At 38.6% G+C, this 23,141-nt stretch overlaps 2 protein-coding genes, 1 long non-coding RNA gene and 1 pseudogene across 4 annotated transcripts in view; 3 read left to right on the forward strand and 1 right to left on the reverse strand.

The window, feature by feature from the left end:
- The window catches only part of LOC137472177 (uncharacterized), an 88,585-nt gene that overhangs the window by 33,971 nt on the left and 31,473 nt on the right, over nucleotides 1–23,141 (forward strand). The window contains exon 2 of the long non-coding RNA XR_010998048.1: nucleotides 22,649–22,742. This is a non-coding gene — a long non-coding RNA (uncharacterized lncRNA). The remainder of the gene's footprint in view (nucleotides 1–22,648; nucleotides 22,743–23,141) is intronic.
- On the forward strand, nucleotides 12,525–15,106 carry LOC137473346 (claudin-22-like). Its single transcript, XM_068189219.1, has one exon. It carries the CDS (start codon nucleotides 13,919–13,921, stop codon nucleotides 14,570–14,572), a length of 654 nt encoding a protein of 217 aa, XP_068045320.1. The 5' UTR covers nucleotides 12,525–13,918; the 3' UTR covers nucleotides 14,573–15,106.
- On the forward strand, nucleotides 15,798–18,631 carry LOC137472173 (claudin-22-like; annotated as a pseudogene).
- The window catches only part of WWC2 (WW and C2 domain containing 2), a 94,729-nt gene continuing 90,525 nt past the window's right edge, over nucleotides 18,938–23,141 (reverse strand). For both annotated transcript variants that reach the window (XM_068187003.1, XM_068187004.1), the window contains exons 22-23: nucleotides 21,905–22,032; nucleotides 18,938–19,936 (exon numbers count right to left, since the gene is read on the reverse strand). In XM_068187003.1, coding sequence (XP_068043104.1) covers nucleotides 19,870–19,936; nucleotides 21,905–22,032 — 195 coding nt within the window. In that variant the 3' untranslated portion in view covers nucleotides 18,938–19,869. The remainder of the gene's footprint in view (nucleotides 19,937–21,904; nucleotides 22,033–23,141) is intronic.

Genomic DNA, 23,141 nt, shown 5'->3' on the forward strand with positions numbered 1-23,141 from the left:
GGCTTATGTTTCTCATTTTAGCTGGCTTCTGAGTTATGCCTGACATTGTAGCATAAGGAAGGCTTATACAATTCTCAGAGCTTGTTCCTAAGTAATCTTTTAGAGGCATGGATTTTCTTAATTGATTTTTTTTTCACAGTCCTGTTAGGATAATAAAATGGAGGCAGCTATTCTTTACCTGAAGACATATCAACCTAAAGGCCTTTGTCTTCAGATTAGGAATATAAAGTAGTAGGAGATTGATTAGAGCAAAATCTTGTATCCTTGCAAATGTTACCACTGTCATGTCCTTATGTCCTTCTAAGCTCTGGTTTGTGTTGATATTGACCTTGGGTGCTTCAGTGGTACCTGAGTCAGAAAGAAAGATGGCTATTATTACTATTAATCAATACCTACAGAGGAGTGTCTGGGGCCAATTATGATGTATTCTAAAGGGACAATCATGACTATCTGGAATAAAATAAATATTGGCAATATTACTTCTTGGGAAGGAAGCACAGAGTTCTTAGCCCTCTATATCTAGTTGAGATGTTGCTGCTGTAATAGGAGATCCTGAAGTTTTTATTTTTTTCGTTATTTTCCTTCCCCCCCCCCCCACCTGGGGGTCTTGTTTACTGAGAGTGATGTTTGATAGCAGGGTTAGAGCTGAAGTTGACACCAAAAGATGTAATTTCATTCAGAATTGCTTATTTTGGCACAAAAGTAAAAATAGCTAATGCGATTAAAAAAAATCTTTAGGATTCAAAGATAGGGGATAGGTAACAATGACTGTGATTATGGGGCTTGATATTCATAGCTCACTTGTTATTTACTCTCTAGGATTCTAGTGGGATGCCAGAGTTAGGTATTATTGGAATTTATGGGCAAATGGCAATGTAGCAACACGCTGAGTTGTGGAAATGTCCATATTTGCAGTGTTTTGATGGAAGACTCTGTGGAAAATAATTTCCTAATTTGGTTTGGTTTCTTTGATGCTTGCAGATTCCTTGTGAGGTTATGCAGAATAATTTTGTAGTTCCTACTAGAAGTACAGAATGGTTAGGTATGTTGGAATGTAAGAATTTAGTATTTTTAATCTTCTGTATGTGAGACTAAATATAGGTAGCATAAGGGGAAAATGAGTTGTCCTTGAAGGTGTGTCCACCAGAGATTCTAGAAATCTAATCCTATTATGCAGCATGTTCTTTTTGAGATTTAGGAGCAATAAATCAACATATTTTTCTACAAAGTAAAGGTATATCCCCTTTTTGGGATGAATCATGTTCTTAAAATTTGTGCAAAACGTGGTTTTGATTTATTAATAGGCATTGGATACCTATCTGAGCTGCCAGTGCTTGGTCAGAGATGAGTGAAAAAGATATAAGAAACAAAACACATACCCCTTGTTTTTCCTTTTTATCTTTGCCTCACCTCGAATCCTGAAAAAAATCTGGCATCAATAGGTGATCAAAAAAACTAGACCATTGTATGTCTGTTAAGGAAAATACTGGAGCTGCTGTGTACTTTTCATCTATTCACTCTTGCAGTTAGAACAGGGGCACTGTTTAGATCCATCTTGGTTTATACCCCAGATAACTTAATTTGGTAGGGTTAAGTAGTGAATTATATGCTGCCTAAATTAGTGATACTTGCTATCCTTGTGTAGGTTTGATTTTTATTCATTACTGGATTGTACTTGTGGCATGTTCTTACTCTTTCCTGATTTATAATGGATCTCTTTATTGAATTATTGAGCAAAACCTTTAAATAAAACATCAAAGAATTCTCTTCTACTATCAGTTCTCCTATAGTCATTAGATGTATCTACCCTTAGGACCACTTTCCTCATCAGAATACTGACACTGCCAGACTTACTGCTAAATGAACCGTGCACTAAAATGTTCATTCAATATAGCCTTTTTTCTTTTGAAAGTGAAATCATTTGCCTTATAAATATGCATAATTTGTTTTCTTCTTGTGTTTTCCACAGTATTTTCCACAGTAATTGTTTTGTTCTTTCTGGCCACCTTAAATGCCCAATAGTTTTTATAGGTGAAGGAAAACAAAGTACTTGCAGAAAATGTAGTTAAATTGCTTCTTAAAAGTATGTCCATTATCAGAGGTAAGAAAAAGGCTGGAGTTTGTCTTCCAGCCATTGGTCATCTGCCATGTTCTGTGTATTACATACTGCTTTCCTTGGTCTATAGAGCCACTGAATCCAGACTGTAAACTGTGATGATTTCTCAGTGGTCCAGTTTGTGTGGAGGTCCAAACTTAAGCTCAGGGCTTTTTATTGCCAGTTGTTTAAACTCTACTTGTTAACGCTTTTATTTATTTATTTACCTATATATATATATATATATTATTTTTCCCATGGATTAAGACTGACTTGACCTTATGGTTCTGATTTCTATTATACAATAACTTTATGCTGCCTTTGAGTTTCTTGTCATTTCGATAGAAGCAGTAAGTCTGTCTTTTTTTGTCTGGAGGGGTATTAGTGTTTACTTTGCACATTACAAAACAAAGAGAAGGCACAAAGTACTGTTCAGAACACCAAGAAAGAGTTTGGAAGTTATATGCTTCAAGGATAGATGAGGCTAGTGGAAGCAGCATTCAGTTTCTGAAAGTAAAGCAGATGCCTAGATTCACAAAAAAAAAAAAAAGGATATTTGGAACAACTTTGCATCTTTTTAATAAATGAAATATCAGAAGGAATATGCTTGTTTATATTTAAATGTTTAATTTCTGTGGGCATCATTTAAATATATATTTCTGGCTATTTTTGTGAAAGCTGGGATAATTTTGCTAGGATATCTGAACTAGAAAGCCCTCCTATAATGTCTTGCTGTCTAATATATTTTAGTCCCTCAAAGGGAAATAAGCAGAAAAACTTATTTAGGTGCTGATTTTAAAAGAGGGGGAAGAGACCATCTTTCACCATTCGCTAAGACTTATACAGGCAAGAATTTTTTGTAATGTTGGCCTGAGATAATTTTTTTGGTAGTTAAACATAATTTCAGTAAGTGCTTGGACAATTGATGAGCAAGCCATTAAATGCAAAGACACAACCTCTAGACTTAGGAAGCCCCTGACCTGCATTTATGTGAAAGCTGGAAAAGGTATTGAGGGTATGATATAGCATTATCTCCTTACCCTGTTGTTCTGCCAGTCCCTGACAGAAATAGGATACTGGCTAAGCAGAGCTTTGGTGTATGGCTGGAATGTGTGCTCTTAATGCTCCTTCTTGGATTTGGCTCTGTGTGTCTGGGTAACAGAAGACTTTTCTTAATGCTTGGGCTGTTGATATGTTTTCAGTTGAAACTCTTTGAGCTCTTGATTCTCCAACCCACACCCTTGGCCTCCATTTAAAATCAAAGTAAAGCAAGGTAGTCAGAGGCAGTTCAAGATGTATGTAGATACAAACTGTATTATGAATCCTGTGACAACCCCCTCCCTTAACTGCTTCTCATATCAAATTCTAACAGCAGTGTTTCTCTGCTTTATGATCTAAATTATTTTATTTTTTGCCTCCAGGGCCCTAGATATGTCTCTATAAATTAGGTTTTTATCTGTTTCAGATGCTCATGGCATTGCAGAGTCTGAAGTTTTCTATATTAATTGTCTAATACTTCATATACATAGCGTTTCAAAGATGGTTTTTTTGCTTTAGTTTGCAGCATTTCTGTGAGGCACATTCCCAAAGACAGTTTCTTGTCCCAGTTTGCCCAGCTGACTGTAAATCTTCCTTTACTGATGAAATGTTAGGCTGCTCTCAGCAGCCCTTAGCTTTCTATCAGTTATTGCTTCTTCCCTGAGCTGTTGGGAACTCCCAAATTATGCATTTGTTGCTTCTGTCTCATTTGCAAGAGTCATTCATTTCTGCCTTTAATTCCTGTTCCAACTGGCAGTGGGGACTGTGGCAGTCCCAGGCTGTGCTGCAGTACCTGACACTGTAGATCCATCTACTGAAACTTGAGTATCTTCAATCACACTCAAAGATCTTTTTCTGTTACTGGTTGTTTAGGTCACTTAGCAGGCTCTATCAGTGTATTATCAGTCCTGCTGTTCTCTGATAGAAAGCCAAATCATACAAAAGACAAAGGAGACAGGGTTTTTGTTATCTTTTTGCCATGGGAACATGAAAACTTTTCCATGGCCCACTTCTGGTCTTGCACAAAACATGTAGCTTTGTAGTCAGCAGTGTGTCAAAAGATCCCGTTGCATTGGGAGTTCAGGGCTGTGGTGCAGCATGATTGCTGTACTCTGATAAAAACTGTTCCCTCCTCTGACTAGTTTCATTGCAGCTGCTCTCCTCAGCCCCATGAACATTCCTGGCTCTGCAGCTTGGGCTACCCCAGATTGGCTGGAGGTAAAACCTCCTGTACAAGCCTGAGAAGTTTATTTGCTGTATGGTGTGGAACACAATGTGACCACATCGAAGGTAAATGTTCTGTGTGGTACCTGTGAGATCATTTGCACATTAAGGTTTTCTGTGCTCTAGAAAATAATCAAAGAGATGTGACTACTCTTTTATTAAGTGGGGAAAAGTGCCACAGCTACATACTGACACATCTTTTCTTCCCATGTGCACTATGCCTCACAGTATTTAGAAACTCAGCTTCAGATCTTTAATCAGATGTTCCCAGGCTATATCTTTTTCTGGTCCTTTCCTCAACCTACCTCATTTCCAGTTTTTCACAATTTGGACATAGTTTAATTCTGATTCAGAAATCTCAAAAAGGCTGGCATTTGTGGAGATGAAGTAAGAGTTCAATAATGAGTTCAGCAAACATTTCTAAAAGCAGGACCACTTGCAGAGGTGAGAGACAAAGGCTTTTCTATCATGGTACATGAAGGGATACTAGCAGGGAGTAGAGGAAGGGCAATGATCCCCATCTTCCATACATCTGCTAGGAGCTGGGAAAGGGCTTTGTCTTATCAACATCATCAGAGGATGCATGTGTGCTGCAAGAAATGTGAATATTAGACCAGAATTAAAAATTATAGCAAATCATAAACTGAATATGATTTAACGATGACAACAACCAAAAAATGCTGCTTCCTTTAAGGGATTGCAACAAGAGGAAAGTTGTTTGTAAGAGAGCAGACAGTGCCCATCCTTCTGACAGTGCACATCCCTCTGATTCTCAGTGCTGCTTACAAAAGGAGGACCAAATGTGAGAACATGAACATGGCCTTAGGAAATACAATCCATAATCCAGTGCTTCATTAGAACAGGTTTATTAGGAAGGCTGTGTTTATTCTGTCAGCAGAGATTTTTTTTTTAAAGGAAAGCTTAGTAACTGTCTATTAGTTGTCATTTGCTTCATTTTGTCTTGTAAGACAGAGATGGACAAAAGTGACTTTTACTGATTCTTTGAATTTTTATGGAAGCTTTCTCCAAATTACCTTTTAATCAGGGGAGTTTCTCCAAAAATTTACTTTTTGGAGAAACTCCCCTGGTTACAAGCATTTCAGCAACCTGCTGTCAATGGTGTTCCTGTGGGTTACAATCTGTATAACTGGACGTATGGGTCAGATAGTGAAATTCATTTGCACTCTTGGAGGGATGTAATGCCCCATTTTTCCATTTACTACAATAGCAGAAAATTCTGTGATCATTGTCCTGTGGAGAACTGATAATTAGATAAAGAGAAGCATGCTAATATGCTGAAGTATAAAGGGGTTTAAAATGAGTACAGATGTATTGCTCCTAACCACTGAACCTGTACTTTATGAAAATCATCACACACTTGATGCAAGGAGCACTTTCCTCATCTCATGCCATCTGTGCATCTGGCAGAATATTATAGGAAACTAATTTGTACATTCACTTGGGAGTGTATCCTTCCATTAAGAAAAAAAAAAGTGATAGTTAGATCATATCTTACAGTGAAAGATACTAGATTTCAAGCAGACCACTGCTGAGATGATTCACTTTTTTCCGTTTTATTTTTAGGGCTAGAGTCTTGTTGCCAAAATGTAGATGCCAAAATCCAGACATCAAAATGCCAGTATACCAACAAGATGGTGTCGTTCACAATATTTTCAACTTCAGGGAAGATTTTAACAAAACTTCTGTCCTAATGTTAGTTTTAAATTCCAGACTCAGAGATTTTTACACTGTAGGATGGAGACAACAGCAATCTATCCTTACCACGTTTTTATATTCTTTTCGTGCTGGGCTAGATAAAGTTTTGGCTTGTCCTAGCATAGTACTGCTGTTCTTATATGAGTGAATGTAGCTTTGCAGGTGTATACCAAGCTCAGTGACATGTCTTTGTACAGTCCTTTAACTCATGCAGCTACTTCCTTCTTCTACATGGAATTTTTTACAAATAATACAAAAACTTGGGTATATTTCAAAATAGTCACTTTCTCAGTAAAGTACCATGTAAATTTAAAGTAGAGTCTTGAACACAGGTTATCTTCATATTGGGGAATACCAATTTTAATCATCTTCATAATTGTTTTCCTGGAGTCGGAACCTAAACTTCTTCGCTGACTTTCATTTAGGATGAAGCATTCTCTGTTTAAATGTTTCAGTCCTTGGATGGAAGTAGCCTTCACCTCTATGCAAATATGTTTGGAAAATATGTGATACTTTGCAGCAGATGCTTAGTACCTTTCCAAGATACAATCATCATCAATTAGTAAAAGTAGAAACAACTATCCCATTACCGTTGCAGAGGCATGATATTAGCAGTCTCCAAGATTTCTCTCTCTGGGCTGATATGAAACGTGGGCAGACATTGTCTCAATCTACCCATGCAGCATTCATTGGAACTCCTGCACTCTTGTTTGTCTCAGCTATACCCAGTTTTGCAGTACATGGGGCATTACACGTGCTGGTGGATTCTGTGCATCACGCCTTTCACCTCTGTGGGCAGTGTTTGACTCTGAGGGCGCTTCTGTGTGGCTGCAATTGGTGAATTGAAAGGAGGAAACTGATGTCCCGCCTTCCCTCCTTCCATGTCTCCATTCTTTCCACCAGAGTAGCCATGGGCACCTTGGCTTGACTCCCTCCTCACTGCACTGCTGAAGGAACCTGAAGAGATAGTGGCCTTTCAGCTTTTCTTGATGTAAAGTAGGGAAGGTGGGAGGGAGTAGAGAGAAGGGGGTAAGGATGAATGTGTCAGGGAACAACAGTAAAGTGTATATTTAAGCTTTAACTAATACTGAAAATGTTAGTGCTTTAATTTGTTAATGACAGCATGTCATGGACTCTTTAAACAATAGGTTTGCTCAGATAGATTTCATTACTGAGGGGATATGTAAATTCCAATGAAATCCTCTGGGGGAAGAAAGGGAAGAAAAACTGGTTTGTTGTTGTTTTCTTTTTTTTTTTTTTTTTTTTTTTGGTTGGTTGATTTTTTGGTGTTTTTTTTTTTTTAACTGAAAAGATATTGCAATGCAAGAGAGAACAATTGCTTGCTAGGAAAGATCTTCCCTTTCTGCATTTCCTAGCTCTCTGAACCTTAAAAGCTAAAGAGCAAGATCAATTTAATCCATTAGAATGTAAGGAATAATCATATTTCAAACAACCGTAAATTTGTTCAGGTTCTTTCCTCCCTTCCCCACAAATCTCAACATGGCAGATGAGCAAAATGCCATAGGTGCCCCACACTTCCTTGACTTACAGTTTGTTACATTCTGGCTAGATTGCTGTTAAAAGGTGTGTGCAGTCTTCTAATTTGTGGTTAGCAAGTCTGTATCACCTTTGTAATCCCAATTGTCATGCAATAACAATTCCTATGTAAATTCAACTGGGAACTATAAGTAATTTCTCATAAGTTCACTGATAATAAGAAACATATCTTAAAGAATGAGAGAAAGCTTATTATAATAATTGTCTGCAGATGTGAATTGAAAAGCATTATAGAAATATATATCTGCAACACTCTATTAAACCAGAATCTCCCAATGAGGGATGCATGGTGATAAATAAGTCCATACATTTCACAGCTCAGAAATTGTTTCTTAGACTTCCATCATTCAAGGAAATCACATTCCAATCACTGCTCAACTGACATGAGTTTTCATACTTACAGTAATCTCCTATATTGACAGTATATCTAAAATAATTCCCTGAAGAATAAGGCTAATTTTCTAACGCAGTCAACCCTCACTTTGAAGTCTGGATTGGGATGGTGATGGAAAAGTTTCGCAAAGGTTGAGGTACTGAGCCTTAAAGCATTCTTTATTCTTCCAGTGTAATGATGGCAAATCTACCCTCTCTCATTTCAATGTTTTGAATAAATCCCTAAAGCAGAAATCAGCAATTTCATGTTGCTGTGCTTGACTCTTTCAGTGCCTTTCCCTTCTAGATTTTGTGCAACTACCATTAGTTCTACATGACATCCTATTTCAAGCTTTTGATTGATCTTACAGAAGTGAAACTGTTAGCAAGGTCTTTCAATCGCAGAAGTACATTTCTTTTGCATGCATAACAGGCTCTTGCTGAAGTTGCTTAATGAATTACAACCCGTGTTTGAAGAGGGAAGGTATGCAGGCTTGGGAAGTCCCTGCAATACTGAAAAGCAGGGAATATGCCCTTTGAAACCAGGACAGTGATGTCTGTACCCTTTTCCCCCTTGAGAGGGTTCTGTAGCCCCTTCCTGTCTCTCCTGAAGGTGCTGATTCCTCACCTTCTCCTGCTGTGCTCTGCCCAGCTGTCTCTGTGCTGGCCCTGGCAGTGTGGAACCATCTGCAGGGGCTGCACTGCTGGAGTGTCCTTGCTGCCTGCACTGGTGGGGGTGGATCAGAGGAAGTGTTGTGGCCTTTGTAATAATTTTCTTTGTCTCTGCTGGACTGTCCCATTCTGCTCTAACTTCTCCACAAAACATTCAGTTATTTGGGTTTATGACTTTGCTCTAGCGGTGTCCTAGCGTTCACTGAGTGGCAGTGTCTTCAGATGTAATACAGAAACAAATAATGTGGTCTTATAAATCATCACCTCTAAATATTGAGTTTGGTTCTTAGTGGAAGTGTAATGACACCATGAGCTAACTGTGTATGTTTAAAGTTACGCTCTTTTCCCTTTTCAAGATGGAAATTGTCATATCTTCATAACTGACATACCCCTCTCTATATTGCCTCTTACCTGCTTTCATAATGGCTTCTAAGTGTCCATAATTAAAGGTTGCTGTTGTAGATTGCACTAGGGTTCAAGAAGAAGTATAACAAGTGCCATTCATACACTGGAGTGGGGAGTACTAGTGGACATCGTGTTGCTTTGATTCACTGAACTTCTTGCATTACTGCATTTACCCTTCCAGCTCTGTGCGAGGCTGTGTCTAACTTGGTACTGTAATTCCAATGAGGGAACAGAGGAACTCAAACAGAAGAACCACCATACTAACTTTAGGAATAAATAAATAAAATTTAGATTAGTCCACATCATTGGGAGGTCAAAAGGTACCTGCTATTACTCTCTTGTGAAGTTTATGACTCTCAAGATTTGGAGACACACAGATATATTCTCAGGAAGAAGTCAACTTCTGTACCATGATGCTCTCTGAAGCACCCCAAAACCTTAAGCTCTACCAATACAAATAATAATTTTTGTCAAATCTCACTTAAATGCAGACTAGAGTAAGTCCATATGGATAGCAGTATGGGTTGTGTTCTTCGCTTGGTGTTTCTGTGGTTTCACTGAAGAGCACATTGGCTGTGCAAACCCAAAAGATGCTCTAGCTTCACAAAGAAATGGATTCCTAGCTGGGTAAGGAAATGTTAACTCCCATGACTTCCAGTTCAAGTAATAAGGCGAAAAGCAAAAGACTGCCAAGCTGAATGAATTAAGTCACTCGTAGTAAGATGCTGAAGACACTACATTGCCAACTTCTGACAGTAGCTGTTTTACTGGCTGTAACTGAGATTCTGCCATAGAAAATCTATACACTAGCTCTTATTTCCATCTTTTGCATATATGTCTATAAGATGGGAATCTAAAATTGAGAGACCTGTGAATGATTCAAGAAAATACTTTGTTGTACTATGACACGAAATAACTCACACATTCATGCTAGATGTAAAAGAGGGAAAAAAGAGGAAGTTTATTTCTGACTCTGCAATATATAGAATTCTAAAAGTGACAGTGGCTTGGAGGATTAAATTGTTACCTCTCCAACCACACTGGTTAAACTAACAGTTTATCAATTCTCTCTTCCCACAAAGAAGAATGTAAAACAATAATTATTTATATGACCATGCATGAGAAACTCTAGTAGAAATATTTAAACATCAGAAGGCATAGAAAACTTTTAGAAGAACTTTAAAAATTTTAAAAGAACAGGGCAACAATACTTGATATTTAAATTAGCAACAACAAAAAAAAAAATAGGGAACTCCAGGACTATCTTCAAATTAGCAAAACAACAGCAGTGTCTGGGCAGTGCTGCTGGGGACAACTGTACTTCAGATGAACACACTTTTTGGACCAGTAGAGGAGAATAAACAAGCCCACAACATGAACATGCTTTACAAAGGAACTGAAAGTGTAGGAAAGAGCAAGTCTCATAATTCTACTTTTGGGGGCTTAAATTGCCTAATCAGATTACAAAGTGGTAAACCTGGTATTTCTTTTCACTTATGCTGACCATTAAACATTGGGATAATTGTGTGGGCTCCAGAGCTGTGTAAAGACAACAATTCTCTATTACTCTTTGCAGGGGGTAAAGAATCTCCCAGGCCGTGGAGGTTCCCAGAAGGATTAATGTAGCTTTTAAAGAGAATATGTATCACTTGCTTGAGATTCAGAATCCTTGTGTTCAACCTGAAATGGTTTCATGGGAAGTAAAAATTTAATGCACTTTACTACAGAAAATGATATGCATGCTGACCACTCTGATTCTGCTTTAGTCTAGTCAAAATCAATTTGCAAAATGATGCTTGAAGCTAGTTCGAATGAAAGATGTGATCTCCAGTAGTTGAAAAGTATTGCTGAACCCGTATAACCCCAATCCTGACTTGTGCTATATTCTTCAGAGGCATTATTTTACCTGCATAGGCCTCTGTAGGCTGGTATCTCTGTATATTGCGTACCTCAGACTTCAAAGTCTATACAGAAAAAGGAATGGGGAATAAATGCTCTAAACCCAGTCAAAACTCCCTCTAAAAATCCATCCTCGCCTTCCTTACCTGGAAGAACACTGATCAGTGATAGCTGTACCTGCTCTTCCTTTTCTTCTTGACAAGCCCGTGTTGCACAAGCACAGTGCTTGCTGCAGAGGCTGACAAGGGGAGCAGGGGCAGAGTTGTCCTGGAGCAGCTCTCTTGTGCACTGGACTCCTGCTGCTGAAGTTCCTGGCAGGTACTTTCCTGACCTGCTGGACTGGGAGCCATCTTTCAAGTGGCCATCTCCACTGAAACCCCCTGAGCTGATCTGTTGTTTCAGGCTGTGCAGATGCTGGCAGATATTTGATGTCATGGCATTGTAACTGTAAATCCTGGGCTTATGTTTCCAGTTGTTCTGAGCAGTAGGACAAAAACTGATGGGAGCCCAATTCTAGCCCTTTAGGCTTTGTAGTAACTCTGACGCGTCACCTTCTGTGTAGGAACAAGTCCACCAAATACAATTATTCTGAGAATGAGACATTTTTAGATGTAAAGAAAAGAAGCAACAGTGGGGAAGAAAAGTGTGAAAGAAGGACAAGGGAGATAAGACTAAGGCAGTGACTGACCTAAGAATGTACATAGTTCAGCTGTGGTTTTTTGTAAGATCAGTAAATTCCAAGTAAAAGCATTTCAGACCTTTTTACTATCCTAGTGCCAAGGCAAGTGTTACCTTCTCCTCTCCTCCAAAAGAACAAGAATTGCATATAATCTTTTCCAGAATAATGTAAGGAAGCTTTTTCTGCTCTAAGTTAGTGCATTGTTAATAATAAGTTGCAGAACTTAATTGGCAGATCTGACTAATAATTTAAAGGCTGGTATACTGTGCCTGTTGTAGTCAACATTCACAAAATAGATGGACTTCACAGACTGGATGCTGTGCTCTCAGACTATATGGACTGTTGGAATGAAGAGCAGAGAAGAAAATACTAAATGTTCAGAGTCAAGAGAAGCACAACAGGCTTCCAAAACAGTCTTTCAGTAACTGTGATTTTAAAGTCAGATAAGCATGTAGCCCCTGAAGGAGCAGAATCATTCATAAATCATGGTTGTTTATCTTAAAAATTATTCAAAGGGTGTTATGGAGGTTTTCATTGAGAGTCACAAGGATTTCCAGAACTAGCATTCCTGCTCTGAACAGAAAAGGGGGACAGAAACACTGCCAAATATGAAAATACAGTCTGGAGAATGAATGAATGAATGCAGGATTAATCTGTCTTATTTTTCTTTTGCCCTGTGGATGGCCAAAGTTACAGGCTAGCTTGCAACACTTTGTTCCCAGTGTTGTCAGTTATATCCTTGGTGATTTCTGGTCTTGTGCATAGTAATTTTTTGGTCAAGTATAAGCTGTTGAACTAATGGGTCGGTAAAAAAGAAAAAGGGAGATGGATCATCTTTCTGGGGTTTTATTTTTGTTGGTTCTTCACAGCTTGTGACAGGAAAAAAAACCAAGGTTTGAATTTAAAACTCTCTATAAAAATGAAGAAGAGATCATCTCACAGTGGCAGTTCTTGATGATACCCTTAATGATACCCATGATAATGATTCAGGATTTTGGAAACCTTCAAAATCAGTGTTAGGTTTTCCCATCACATAACCCATTTTGAGCAACTGAGAATTAAAATACACAGATAAATAAATTATCACATCTAGGAAATGAAATAAAGAAAGACTGGAAAACATCGTTGGGTCATACTCATGTGGATGTGTTCATGCTGCTCAGCTCCTTCCCAGACAGGCTGTGCTGTTGTTACACGTGGGAAGGGAAACAGCAAACAGATGTTCTCCTTCTGACCCTGTAGACAAGCACAAGGTTAGCTGACATGAGAGCAGGAAAAAGCAGGGTTTCCTAATGGGGTAATTGCATAATGGTATCTTGCTTTGATCAGAAAGGTGTGCTAGGCATTCCTGGCCCTGGGAGCATTGAGTGCCAAATGTTGTTAGATACTAAGTGAATACTCTGTGTGCCATCTGGGACATGGGCTTTAGGAAAGGGGACACTGAGCTGGTGTAAGCTGCTACCGTGGTGTTGCTGAAGTCCTGGGGCAGGTAAAGTTTACGCTGGCTGATGATCTGCCCGGGTTCATTATGGTGGAGAGGATGTCTAGGATTTCATTTTCTACGGTACTTTCACCATACCCGTCTCCTTTTCCCCTTAAGAGTCTGTCAAAACAAAGCCCATTTTAAAAGAAATGAATGTAGAAAATGTGAAACATAAGGATCTTTTACAAAGTGTCTTTTACAGTGCTGAGTACATACAACAGGGCAGTGGAAGATAAGCCATTATGTATGTTAAGGAAGCCTAAGAATAAAGATTATAGGCAAACAGTCTACCTTTCTTTACAATGCCTTGATTTACATCCCTGAAATCTCAAATTTAGCTATTACAATGAAGTCCTGTTGCACACAGAGCTGCCTTTTTATCACCACTTAAAATCTAATTAATCCGTATTGAAGCACAAAGATTTCTGTTGTGTTTTAGGGTGAGGGGTCATAGAGCCCTCTTTGTTCATCCTCAGGCTTGTAATCATCAGGCATTGGGATATAATTTTACCAAGCAAATTGGAAGGTAACAGATCAAATCCTTATCGGAAAGCCTAACTCATGGTTTAGTGAAGTCCTTCATCCTTTATGTGAAACTTTATATTCGTGAAGAACAAAAAAGTGTTTCAGAGCTTGCAAAGGGTTAATAACAAGAACTTATATTTGGGGCAGCAGAGACCTAAAATCATCACAGCTTCCACCATCACTCAAGGTAGCAGTTGGTACAGAACTGCTGGGGAGACCTTTCTCCTCAAGCTTTCAGGACTCTGCTCTTACAATGGCCATGGTCTATCAACCAGTGATGCAATTAAGTGGCATATTGGTGTCTCTGTTGGGATGGGTCCTGTCCTGTCTCACCACCTACCTACCCCAGTGGAAAAACCTTAACTTGGAACTAAATGAACTGGAGATCTGGACCATGGGACTCTGGCAAGCTTGTGTTGTCCAGGAAGAAGGTGGAATGCAATGCAAGGACTTTGATTCTTTCCTAGCTTTGCCTCCAGAGCTCAGGATTTCTAGGATTTTGATGGTTTTTTCCAATGGATCTGGGCTTTTGGGCCTTTTGCTCTCAGGATTTGGGTTGGACTGTTTGAAAATTGGTGAAAGACAACAGGAACAAAAGAAACGGTTGTTGCTGTTTGGAGGAATGCTCTTCTGGATATCAGGGATTACAGCTATTGTCCCAGTTTCCTGGGTTGCCCATTCCACAGTCCAGGAATTTTGGGATGAAAATATACCAGATATTGTTCCCAGGTGGGATTTTGGGGAAGCATTGTTTGTTGGCTGGCTTGCTGGATTTTGTCTTATATTAGGAGGATCCCTACTTAATTGCACAATCTGTTCTACTGAAGTCCATCCGTCTTCGGTCCATTATGCAGTAGCAGAACAGCAGGATCAGTGTCAATGTTTGGAAACTGAAACAAGGCCTTAAAATGGGAGGTTTTAAGCAGTACAGCAATACTGCCCTGTCTTTTCCAAACCCTAGTGCAAGCCAGAAACATATTCCGGTGGTAATTCAAAGCACTCTTTGTTATCCAGCTGATTTCCTAAATTTATGTCTGTTTTTGCCATAGACTGGTATTGGAAGGTGGTGTGTTTTCTCATCTGTGGAACTGCTTAAAACTGTTTCGCAGCAAAATGCTGAAGTGCTCACAGACTGCAAAGAAAAGGTGCTTTTGCTTTCTTAACTGCACTGTAAAATCCTGAAAATGAATATGCATGTTGTCTTGCAGCTTGGATTTTAACCAAAATGTGCTTCCTTTTTTATGTAACCAGTGAAATAAGCCCCAAAGTTTGACTCCCTGTTGCAATTTTCCACTTGACTGATGCAGTGACATATGAATTTAGAGGAGATTTCCTATCCTAAACAGTCTGATTACTTGCATTGCATCAAATGGTTTTTCTGTGTATGTGGAAATAGCAGGTTTCTGAAATTGTAGCAAGCTTTGCAACTGTCTTTTTGTGCATGGGGTGTAATGGTGTGGGTGCTTGGATCCAGCAAGCTGTGTTTTTCCAGTCTGCCACATTAAACTGCCCTTACAAGTTATTCTAAGTGTTTCTGGCACCTGAATACTTTATGCACCAAAAATAGGCTGCTTTAAAAACCAGAAATGCTGCTTTAAAAACCTGTCTTCCTCTGACACAGGTCTTGAGTCCTTATGCATCCTATCCAAGGTCCCTTAAGTGCCATTCACTCATGTTTGGAACGCGTTGCTGTATATTTGATATTAAACATATGACATTTAACTGGCCGCAAAGCAGCCAGTATAATTTGTTCTAAGTGGAAGTGCATCAATGTGCTATTAGAACTTAAAAGCAAAGTGTGAGATGCCAAAATCAGCAAAATGGCTGTAATGCTTTAGCTGATTGATGGAAAACTAAGTATATGCTTTTCTTAAAAAAACAAACAAAAAAACTAATGAAAAGTGAGCCCAGCTGTGGCCACACCATTCTGCCACTGCTTTACCACACCACATCCCAGTCCCCTAAACGCTGCACATGGAACCAGGCAACACAAAGCAGGAGGGAGGGGAAAAGTATTTCATATTTCATAGAGCATTGTTTTAACCTGTGCTTATGTATGACAGTATGACAAAGAACTGAGCTGAACAGTGCCTGCAAAAGCCAATGGTTTGGTGCTTCTGTGATTGCAAAAAATGAACTTGGTAAGCAGACACAGGCTGCTTAACAGCTGTTAGCTGGATTTCTGTTGTCTGTGCTAGGAAGGATTTTAACTGATACCTGTAACTACTTAGCAGGCTGGAAAAATCTCAACTTAGACATAAATGCACCAGATCTTTGAAGCACAGGACTCTGGCAAATGATGTAGGAACACAGTGTAAAGATTTTTATTCTTACCTAGAATTCAAGATTTCCATTATTTCAGTAGCTACATAAAATGGACATGGACTTCTGAGCCTTGTGATCTCTGGTCCTAGTTTGGACTGTCTAAAGATGGAGGGTACAGTGCAGAAGATAAAAAAAGCTTTTACTACTTGGAAGAATACTCCAGGTGATGTCTGGAGACCTTGTCCCTTGCTTACACTGTAATCCAGGAGATCTGGAATGACAGCATCCCAGAGATTCTGCCCAGATAGGAATTAGGGGATGCACTGTTCAGTGCTCCATTTGCTGGATTTATTCTAATTCTAAGGGAATCTCTACTCCTCTCCACAATCTGTTTATCACCTGACCATCACTTACAAGAGTAGTATCCAATGGTAGATAGACAAGATGCCCATCAGCATCTGGAAATTGGAAATGGAAGACTTAAAAAAGGGCAGGTATCAGGTTTTCTGACATCTTGCTTGCATTACAGTAAGAGACAAAGACCTGCTGAACAGACAGGTTACTGTTTACAAGAGCAGGGGTGGGATTCTTTCTTACTGAGTAGTTCCTTTAATCACTACTTACCTCCACCTTTAATTACATGAATTGATGAGCTATGAAAATCTAAGCCACCACTGTATTTCTCCCAAGTCTGATCAATGGCCGATTTTATTTTTTGTGGTATGACTTGGGGGAGTGAGTATAAAATTTTTAATCTCTAGGCCTGCATGGAGACATGACCATATTTTAAATGGCAGAACTCCTACTGGGGCTGCTTTATATATTTTTTACAAAAAAATATTAGTTGAAGTCTGAAAGAGTTTGTATCACCAGTTCACCATGCACTACAAAAACCTAATGCAGCTCAACCTTAAATGAAGTTTGCTGGGCCTGCATAATTTACAGTAAATGTTCTCAGACATTATGTAATGTAATGCAAGATTCTCCATCGTGAGAGTGACAGAATATAACCACCTCTATCCCTGCCCAATCCCTCTCTCTAAGGAAAGCCAGTATTTCTGGGCAATAAGTCGGGAGGAGACTCAACAATGTTCATTGCAGGTGCAGTTTTTACTTCATGAATGTAAAGAACTAACTTCAAGTATATTAATTACTTTCCATATAACTTGTCCTTACAGCCGTCAGTGACTGATGTGAACTTTCTATAAATTGCCATGATTTTACATTGACAAAGCTGTAGCAGCCATCTGTTTCTGCAAAGACCATACAGAGAGATAGAAGAGCAATAAATGAATTAAATAAAACACTGGTCTGGAAAAGAACTTTGTTAAAAAACTGTATTTTCCAATCACTGAAACACATGAAAAGTGCAGAGACAAGTTAATCTATGTAATGTACTTGCATACCCTTGCAGACAAAATTAGAACAGAAACACATTCAGAATATAACCTGATTAAATATTTAGTTCAGTCCTGAGCATTTGATATTTAATACAGTATAAACATAGCAATAGTAGAAAGAAAAATAATCTTAAAATTATTTGTGTTCTATTACAATTTCTGCTAAACTTTGCTCATTTGGCTAAATATTCTTGTACCAGTAATATTTACTTTTTGATATATTCAACTGCACTGACATTGGTACCTGGCAATACAACTAATTACATTCGTTATACCCTGCTGTGCAGGGTAAATTTCACTTCAAGAGTAATATTTATCAACTTTACACCGATGGGAGTTTATTTGTATGTAATATTTTAGCTTATTCTATTGCGTGTTTCAAGTGTGACACATTGAATCAGTAAAAAACCCCCAAACTCCAAACCCAGAATTGTTAAAAGCTGCCTGTAAATATGTTCATCTTTACCAATCTGGAAAATGAAAAGCATGAATATGTCTGTCTCTCATTTTTAAAGGAGTTTTGTAAGCTGAAGCCAGCAATACTTAAGTTTTGACTTCACCTTATGCTTACAAATCAGACAGTAATACTTTCTTTTGGAAAATTATTCAACATTTAAGAAAAAACAGCTAACTGGGCAAGAATTTAAACACCTCTAAGTATTTTTCACAATAGCATCCTTAATGACAAATACTTTTATGGCCAGAACTGAACTATATTAAACAGAACATAAATAAGACTGTAAATAAATAAAAGAAAAATCATAAAGTAGACCTCTAAACATCATTCTACAAACATATACCTTATATAATCAAATTGAGAAGTTGAAACTGTCAACCTTCATTTTACCTCTACATTAAATAATTCCAGATTTTTTTTTTAATTGACCTTTCAAAGATGAATGTTATCTCAAACCCAAGACACAAAAAACAAATGGGGTATTCATAAAGGATGTTCAGTCAGTCATTATGCTCAAAATAGCATGTTTGGCTTTGTATTTCAGTGAACTGATGTATCTGTGCATAAGAAAACCCTTGGGTGTTACACAGACCTGTCATTACAGAATTGTCACTTTGAATCTAAGACAGCTGCTACCATATTGTGGTTATATTGTTTCCATTTGCTCAGCAAGTAATTATAACATTTCAGAAAGAAGAAGTCCATGCAATGCGGCTTGTTGCTTGGGGAAGAAAACTGTAGCCCGTGAATGAAATACATCTGAGTGCAACATAACAAGTAGAAAATGAAATATTTCTGTTCTCTGCAATATTCACCTACTGACACAGTATCCACAGAAGATGACCCCAACTGCTTTACCCAGACAGGACTGCTTGAACACCTACATCCAATGTTCTGAACTTCTAACAGAAGGCATCCAAGTTGCCTTCTGATGAAGCAGCCTGATAGGAAGAAGCATGTAAGCCACATTTGAAACAAGCTGTTCACATCTATTCATTAAACATGCGCACTCCCAACTGCATACAGGGGCAATTGTGTATTTTAAAAATTGTTATTTATTGTACCAAAATTCATGCAGACTTCTAGTAAGGAGCTTTTTCAGAAAAGGGTTTACCTTACCAACAGGACTTCTGTTATCTAAGTTAGCATGTCTGGTATAAATACTTTCATGATGTATCTTCAGATCTGTAAACCTAGCACACTCCTTCATGTATTCCTAGCTTGCAATCAGACAGCCCCCTAGGACAAACAATTAACAGAGAAAAACTCTCTGCTTTGAAAGCACAGTGGGTATAACTATTCCAGTTTCAGTGGTGGTATTATGAATTTGATTCATCCTGTTCAGAAAGCAGCTGCCCCTTTTGGTAGTCTCAAAGTAAGTTTTTAGGGTTACTTGTCTGCCTTGCCTTTCTCACTCTCCCGCAGATGCAAGAAACCTTTTAGTGCAGGTTAAAGTACTGTACATTCACAAAACTAAACTCTGAACTCTGTGTCTTCCTACAAAGTATTAAAAAACAAAACCAGAAGAAATTTGTTTTCAGAAACAAACTTACATCGTGGATGATGAATCTAATCAGCAGCTGTTGTGAGGCAGCCTGGATGTTTTGGAAAGGAGTTTACGCTTGTGGTTAACTTTAAACTATAAAAGTTACACTCTTGTACAAAAGTATTGCATGGCAGAACAAGCCATTTTCACAGTCTGCTCACATGAAAATAGTGAAAAGATAAACAATTGTCTGTTGAACATTATTTTCTCAACACAGTGCAGTTCAACAGGATACATGCTTAGTACTGCCTTTGTTCCTTTGTTCCATCTTTACAAAATAAAAACACAGATGCAACACACACAAACTGTACAAAATCAGCATCAGTATACCAAAATTAATCTACTTTGGTTTTCTGTTTGTTGGGGTTTTTTGTCATTTTTTTAAGCTTACAACAATTCAGTTCACTATATTTTACAAATAAACATATCAATAGTGAATGTAAATAGAAGATCTTTGAAAGCACATCGCTGGAACTACAAAGCTCATCTGAAAAGAGATGAACAAATGGAAAAAACACTTCAATGAAAATGCATAATTATACATCATCAGCTGGAAGGGCTGGTATACTGATCTTTGCTCTTGTGAAGTATGCTATCTTCTCCCTGAAATTAGAAAAGAAAACAAGGGATTTTTTTACCATTTGTGGCATGACTCCAATGTCATGTGCTGTAGAGTTGCTAATATTAGGGCACAGATTTTTAAAACACAAGTTTGGAAAATACACAGAAAATTTATTTACAACAAATGTGGCTCTCTGACAAAATTACCTTCTTATGCAGATTTATGTAAAAAGCAGGTCCAATTTTGAAAGAGAAAAAATACCCATATTTCATTAGTAACTGGAATGATAAGACTGAAATATTGTTCCAGTCACTGAATTTTCAATGATGATATTTTCAGTAGGGGGATGAGAAGGTAAAATAAATCATTTTATCCTGACATGGGAAAAGGCCAAGGGGGGAATAGTCGTGTCTGGGCAAGACTCAGAGAAGCAGAATTGTCAACCCATTCTCCAGTTACTTCCCCTGTGCTGTTACAGTTTCTGTCACCTATGAACCGAGACATTACTGAAGCATAACAAGTTTACACAGGGTTGCCTAGCAGCAGACTAGAAAGCAGAAGAGAAGTACTGGGGGCTTAAAAATTAAAGCTCAGAAGAGTCATTCTTCTTGAGAGCTTTAAAAATGTCTCTCTGTGATTAGTCTGAGGCCACAGCACTGTAACAAGTCCAACTAGCAGGGCATGCACAATTCAGCCTCCAGAGGTATTTATCCAGAAGACTAAACCATGTTTTCCACTGGAGAAGCTTGAGCTCCCATGAAAAACAGTAGCTCAGAGAGCAAAATCAACCTAAATTGGCTTTCTCTTCCTAGTTGTGTGGTGACTAGAAAATAAAGGAAAATAGAGCTTTTTGATACCCTGAATGGGGTTTTAGGTACTATTACATGTTCTTGTAGATCTAGGCAGCAGTCTGTCTGTGATGACTCCTAAATGACCAGCACTGATCAAAACCCTTTCTCAAGACACACACAAAAAGAGAAATCTTCAGGATGCTCTGAATTTCAAACTGAAGATAAATAACTCAGCTGTAACACATCTTAGCTGAGGAACCCCTTTCCTTTCTCTCTTCCTTTGATTCTGCATCACTTACAACTATGGTTTGCAATACATGCTGCCTCACAGGCCCCTGCTTGCTTATGGATTTCTCCATCTACTCACAAAAGAAGGTTAAAAAAAAAAAAGAAGAAAGTCACAGCAGCTGACTTGAATTTCCTATAAAGAGTCCAAAATTGAAACTTTAAAAATGTGTGGTAATTGACAAAACAAACCAAAAATAACGTGCAGTACTGTTTCTATGTGCAAGAGCAAGCACTTTTTCCATCAATAGATGTGTATTTATTTTTATATAGGAGTGTAGCCTCCAGGCTGCAAGCCCTGCCACTTACTGGCCAGTCTTTTAGCAATTTAGACCGGTGAGAAGTATGGTTTAAGATAAATAGTGTTCATTCTGTCTTATGCTAAGCAAGAACACTTCATTAATTGCTTCAAGCAATCGGTTGCTTCACAACCAAAAAGAGAAGGGAAACAAAACAGAGGAGGGATTCAAGATCTTTCTTAAATACTAAGTCTTGAGCAAGGCACAAGTAGTAGCTAATGAGTTTCCTGATGAGCTGTATCCTGTCCTGCTTCTCCTTGAGTGGCGATTTGTTTCAGGCCCTTGCCATCACTGGAAGAGCTCCCATGACTTAAAGCCCACTGTCAACCTGCTGTGGGTGAGGTGAGCTACAGCAAGAGTCACACACATGCCTGCCTACAGGAGATGTCACACAGGGGTGTGACACTCCACTCAGCTTCCTCACCACCCTCTGAACTGCCACGTGAGCAGGTCACCAAGGCCTGGCCCTCTGAAACTCCAACGTAGAGCCATGTTACAAATCTGTGATGTTTCTGGCAAGTCAAAGCCTTGTGGACTTTTTGCTAATACTACAGAGCATGTCTGTTTATACCTAGAAACAGTTCATGTTATTTCACTACATAAAAAAGAGCATGGAAAGCAGAACAGGCCATACCTGAATGACTGCACCTGCAGTGGCACTTTCTGGCTCTGCTCCCGTAGCCGGCACACATCCTTAGAAGCTTTCCTCATCAATTTCTCAGCACTTAAACCTTGTTTCTGCTCTTCTTTTGACTGTTCTGCCTGTACCAAGAAAAACAACTGTATTTTGCTGATAATGAACAACTACTTGTTTCAAAGAAGTGAGAGATGCTTCTGTGGCAAGGAAAACACTTGGCAGTGTCAGTACTGTTGGGCTCGATGATATTAAAGGTCTTTTCCAGCCTAAATGAATCTATGATAATCCCTATGTAACAGGTCAGCAAGATAAAAGACTGGCATCACAAGCCTAAGCCATGGCTGCGAAATAAGCTAATGGAGCTTTTCCTAAAAAATAAATAGAGCAAATTCTGTGCCATCACAGGTGCCTACTAGGTTTTGTAAATTCTGGTATTTCTTAGAGCTGTAGTTAAACAATACCTAACATTGTATGAACACATGTCTATCTAAGCATCTTTTTAGAACTGCGAGTCACTGATTCTCTTCCCATATAAAATACTTTTATTTCCTGACAAAAGCTCTCAGGAAAGTTGCCTATACCTACTCTAAAGTGACTGACAGAAAAAATAGGGTAGGTGTGCTCTCAAAATACATCTTCAGGTTTTGTTGACCATGTTAGCAAGGAACATGAACTTTTGTGCCTTTATTCATGACATAGTACCTATTTGCATGAGACTCACTTGTTTCATTTGCATTGTAGAGGCGTAAAAGCCAAGGCAAGTGAACAGAACACCGGTGGTAACAAGAGATCAAAGGTCTTTCGTGAGCACTGCTGAGCAGCTACATACCCCACAGTAAGTGACTGAATTTCTGTACCTCAGTATTGCCAGCTCTATTACTTATGTCTTTACTAAGCATCAACAGGACAGCAGCAGCTATGCCATCCACCATTTCAGCAAAAAAACTGCTATTAATACCTGTGCTTTGGCTTTAAAAACTTTATCAAGGGCTTCTGAATATCCAGTAATTTGAACAGTAACTCTTTTTAGGTGGGCAGTCACCTGAAATTCTTAGATAAATGATTCCCATTCATACACAGGTGAGTTCTGTAACAAATGCATTGTCGCCCACGTCACATGTGGGGTGCATGGTGTGGACAGTGCTTTCCTAGACTGCAGACAAATATGATTTATTGTATTTTGAATTTTGTCAGCCATCAAATTTCAATAGAAGCAGTTCACATTCTTAAACAG

Source organism: Anomalospiza imberbis, chromosome 4 (assembly GCF_031753505.1).
Source record: "Anomalospiza imberbis isolate Cuckoo-Finch-1a 21T00152 chromosome 4, ASM3175350v1, whole genome shotgun sequence".
Taxonomy (NCBI): Eukaryota; Metazoa; Chordata; class Aves; order Passeriformes; family Viduidae; genus Anomalospiza; species Anomalospiza imberbis.

Coding starts and splice junctions, on each gene's coding strand:
- LOC137473346 (XM_068189219.1), top strand. CDS start 13,919: ATGGCCATGGTCTATCAACCAGTGATGCAATTAAGTGGCATATTGGTG.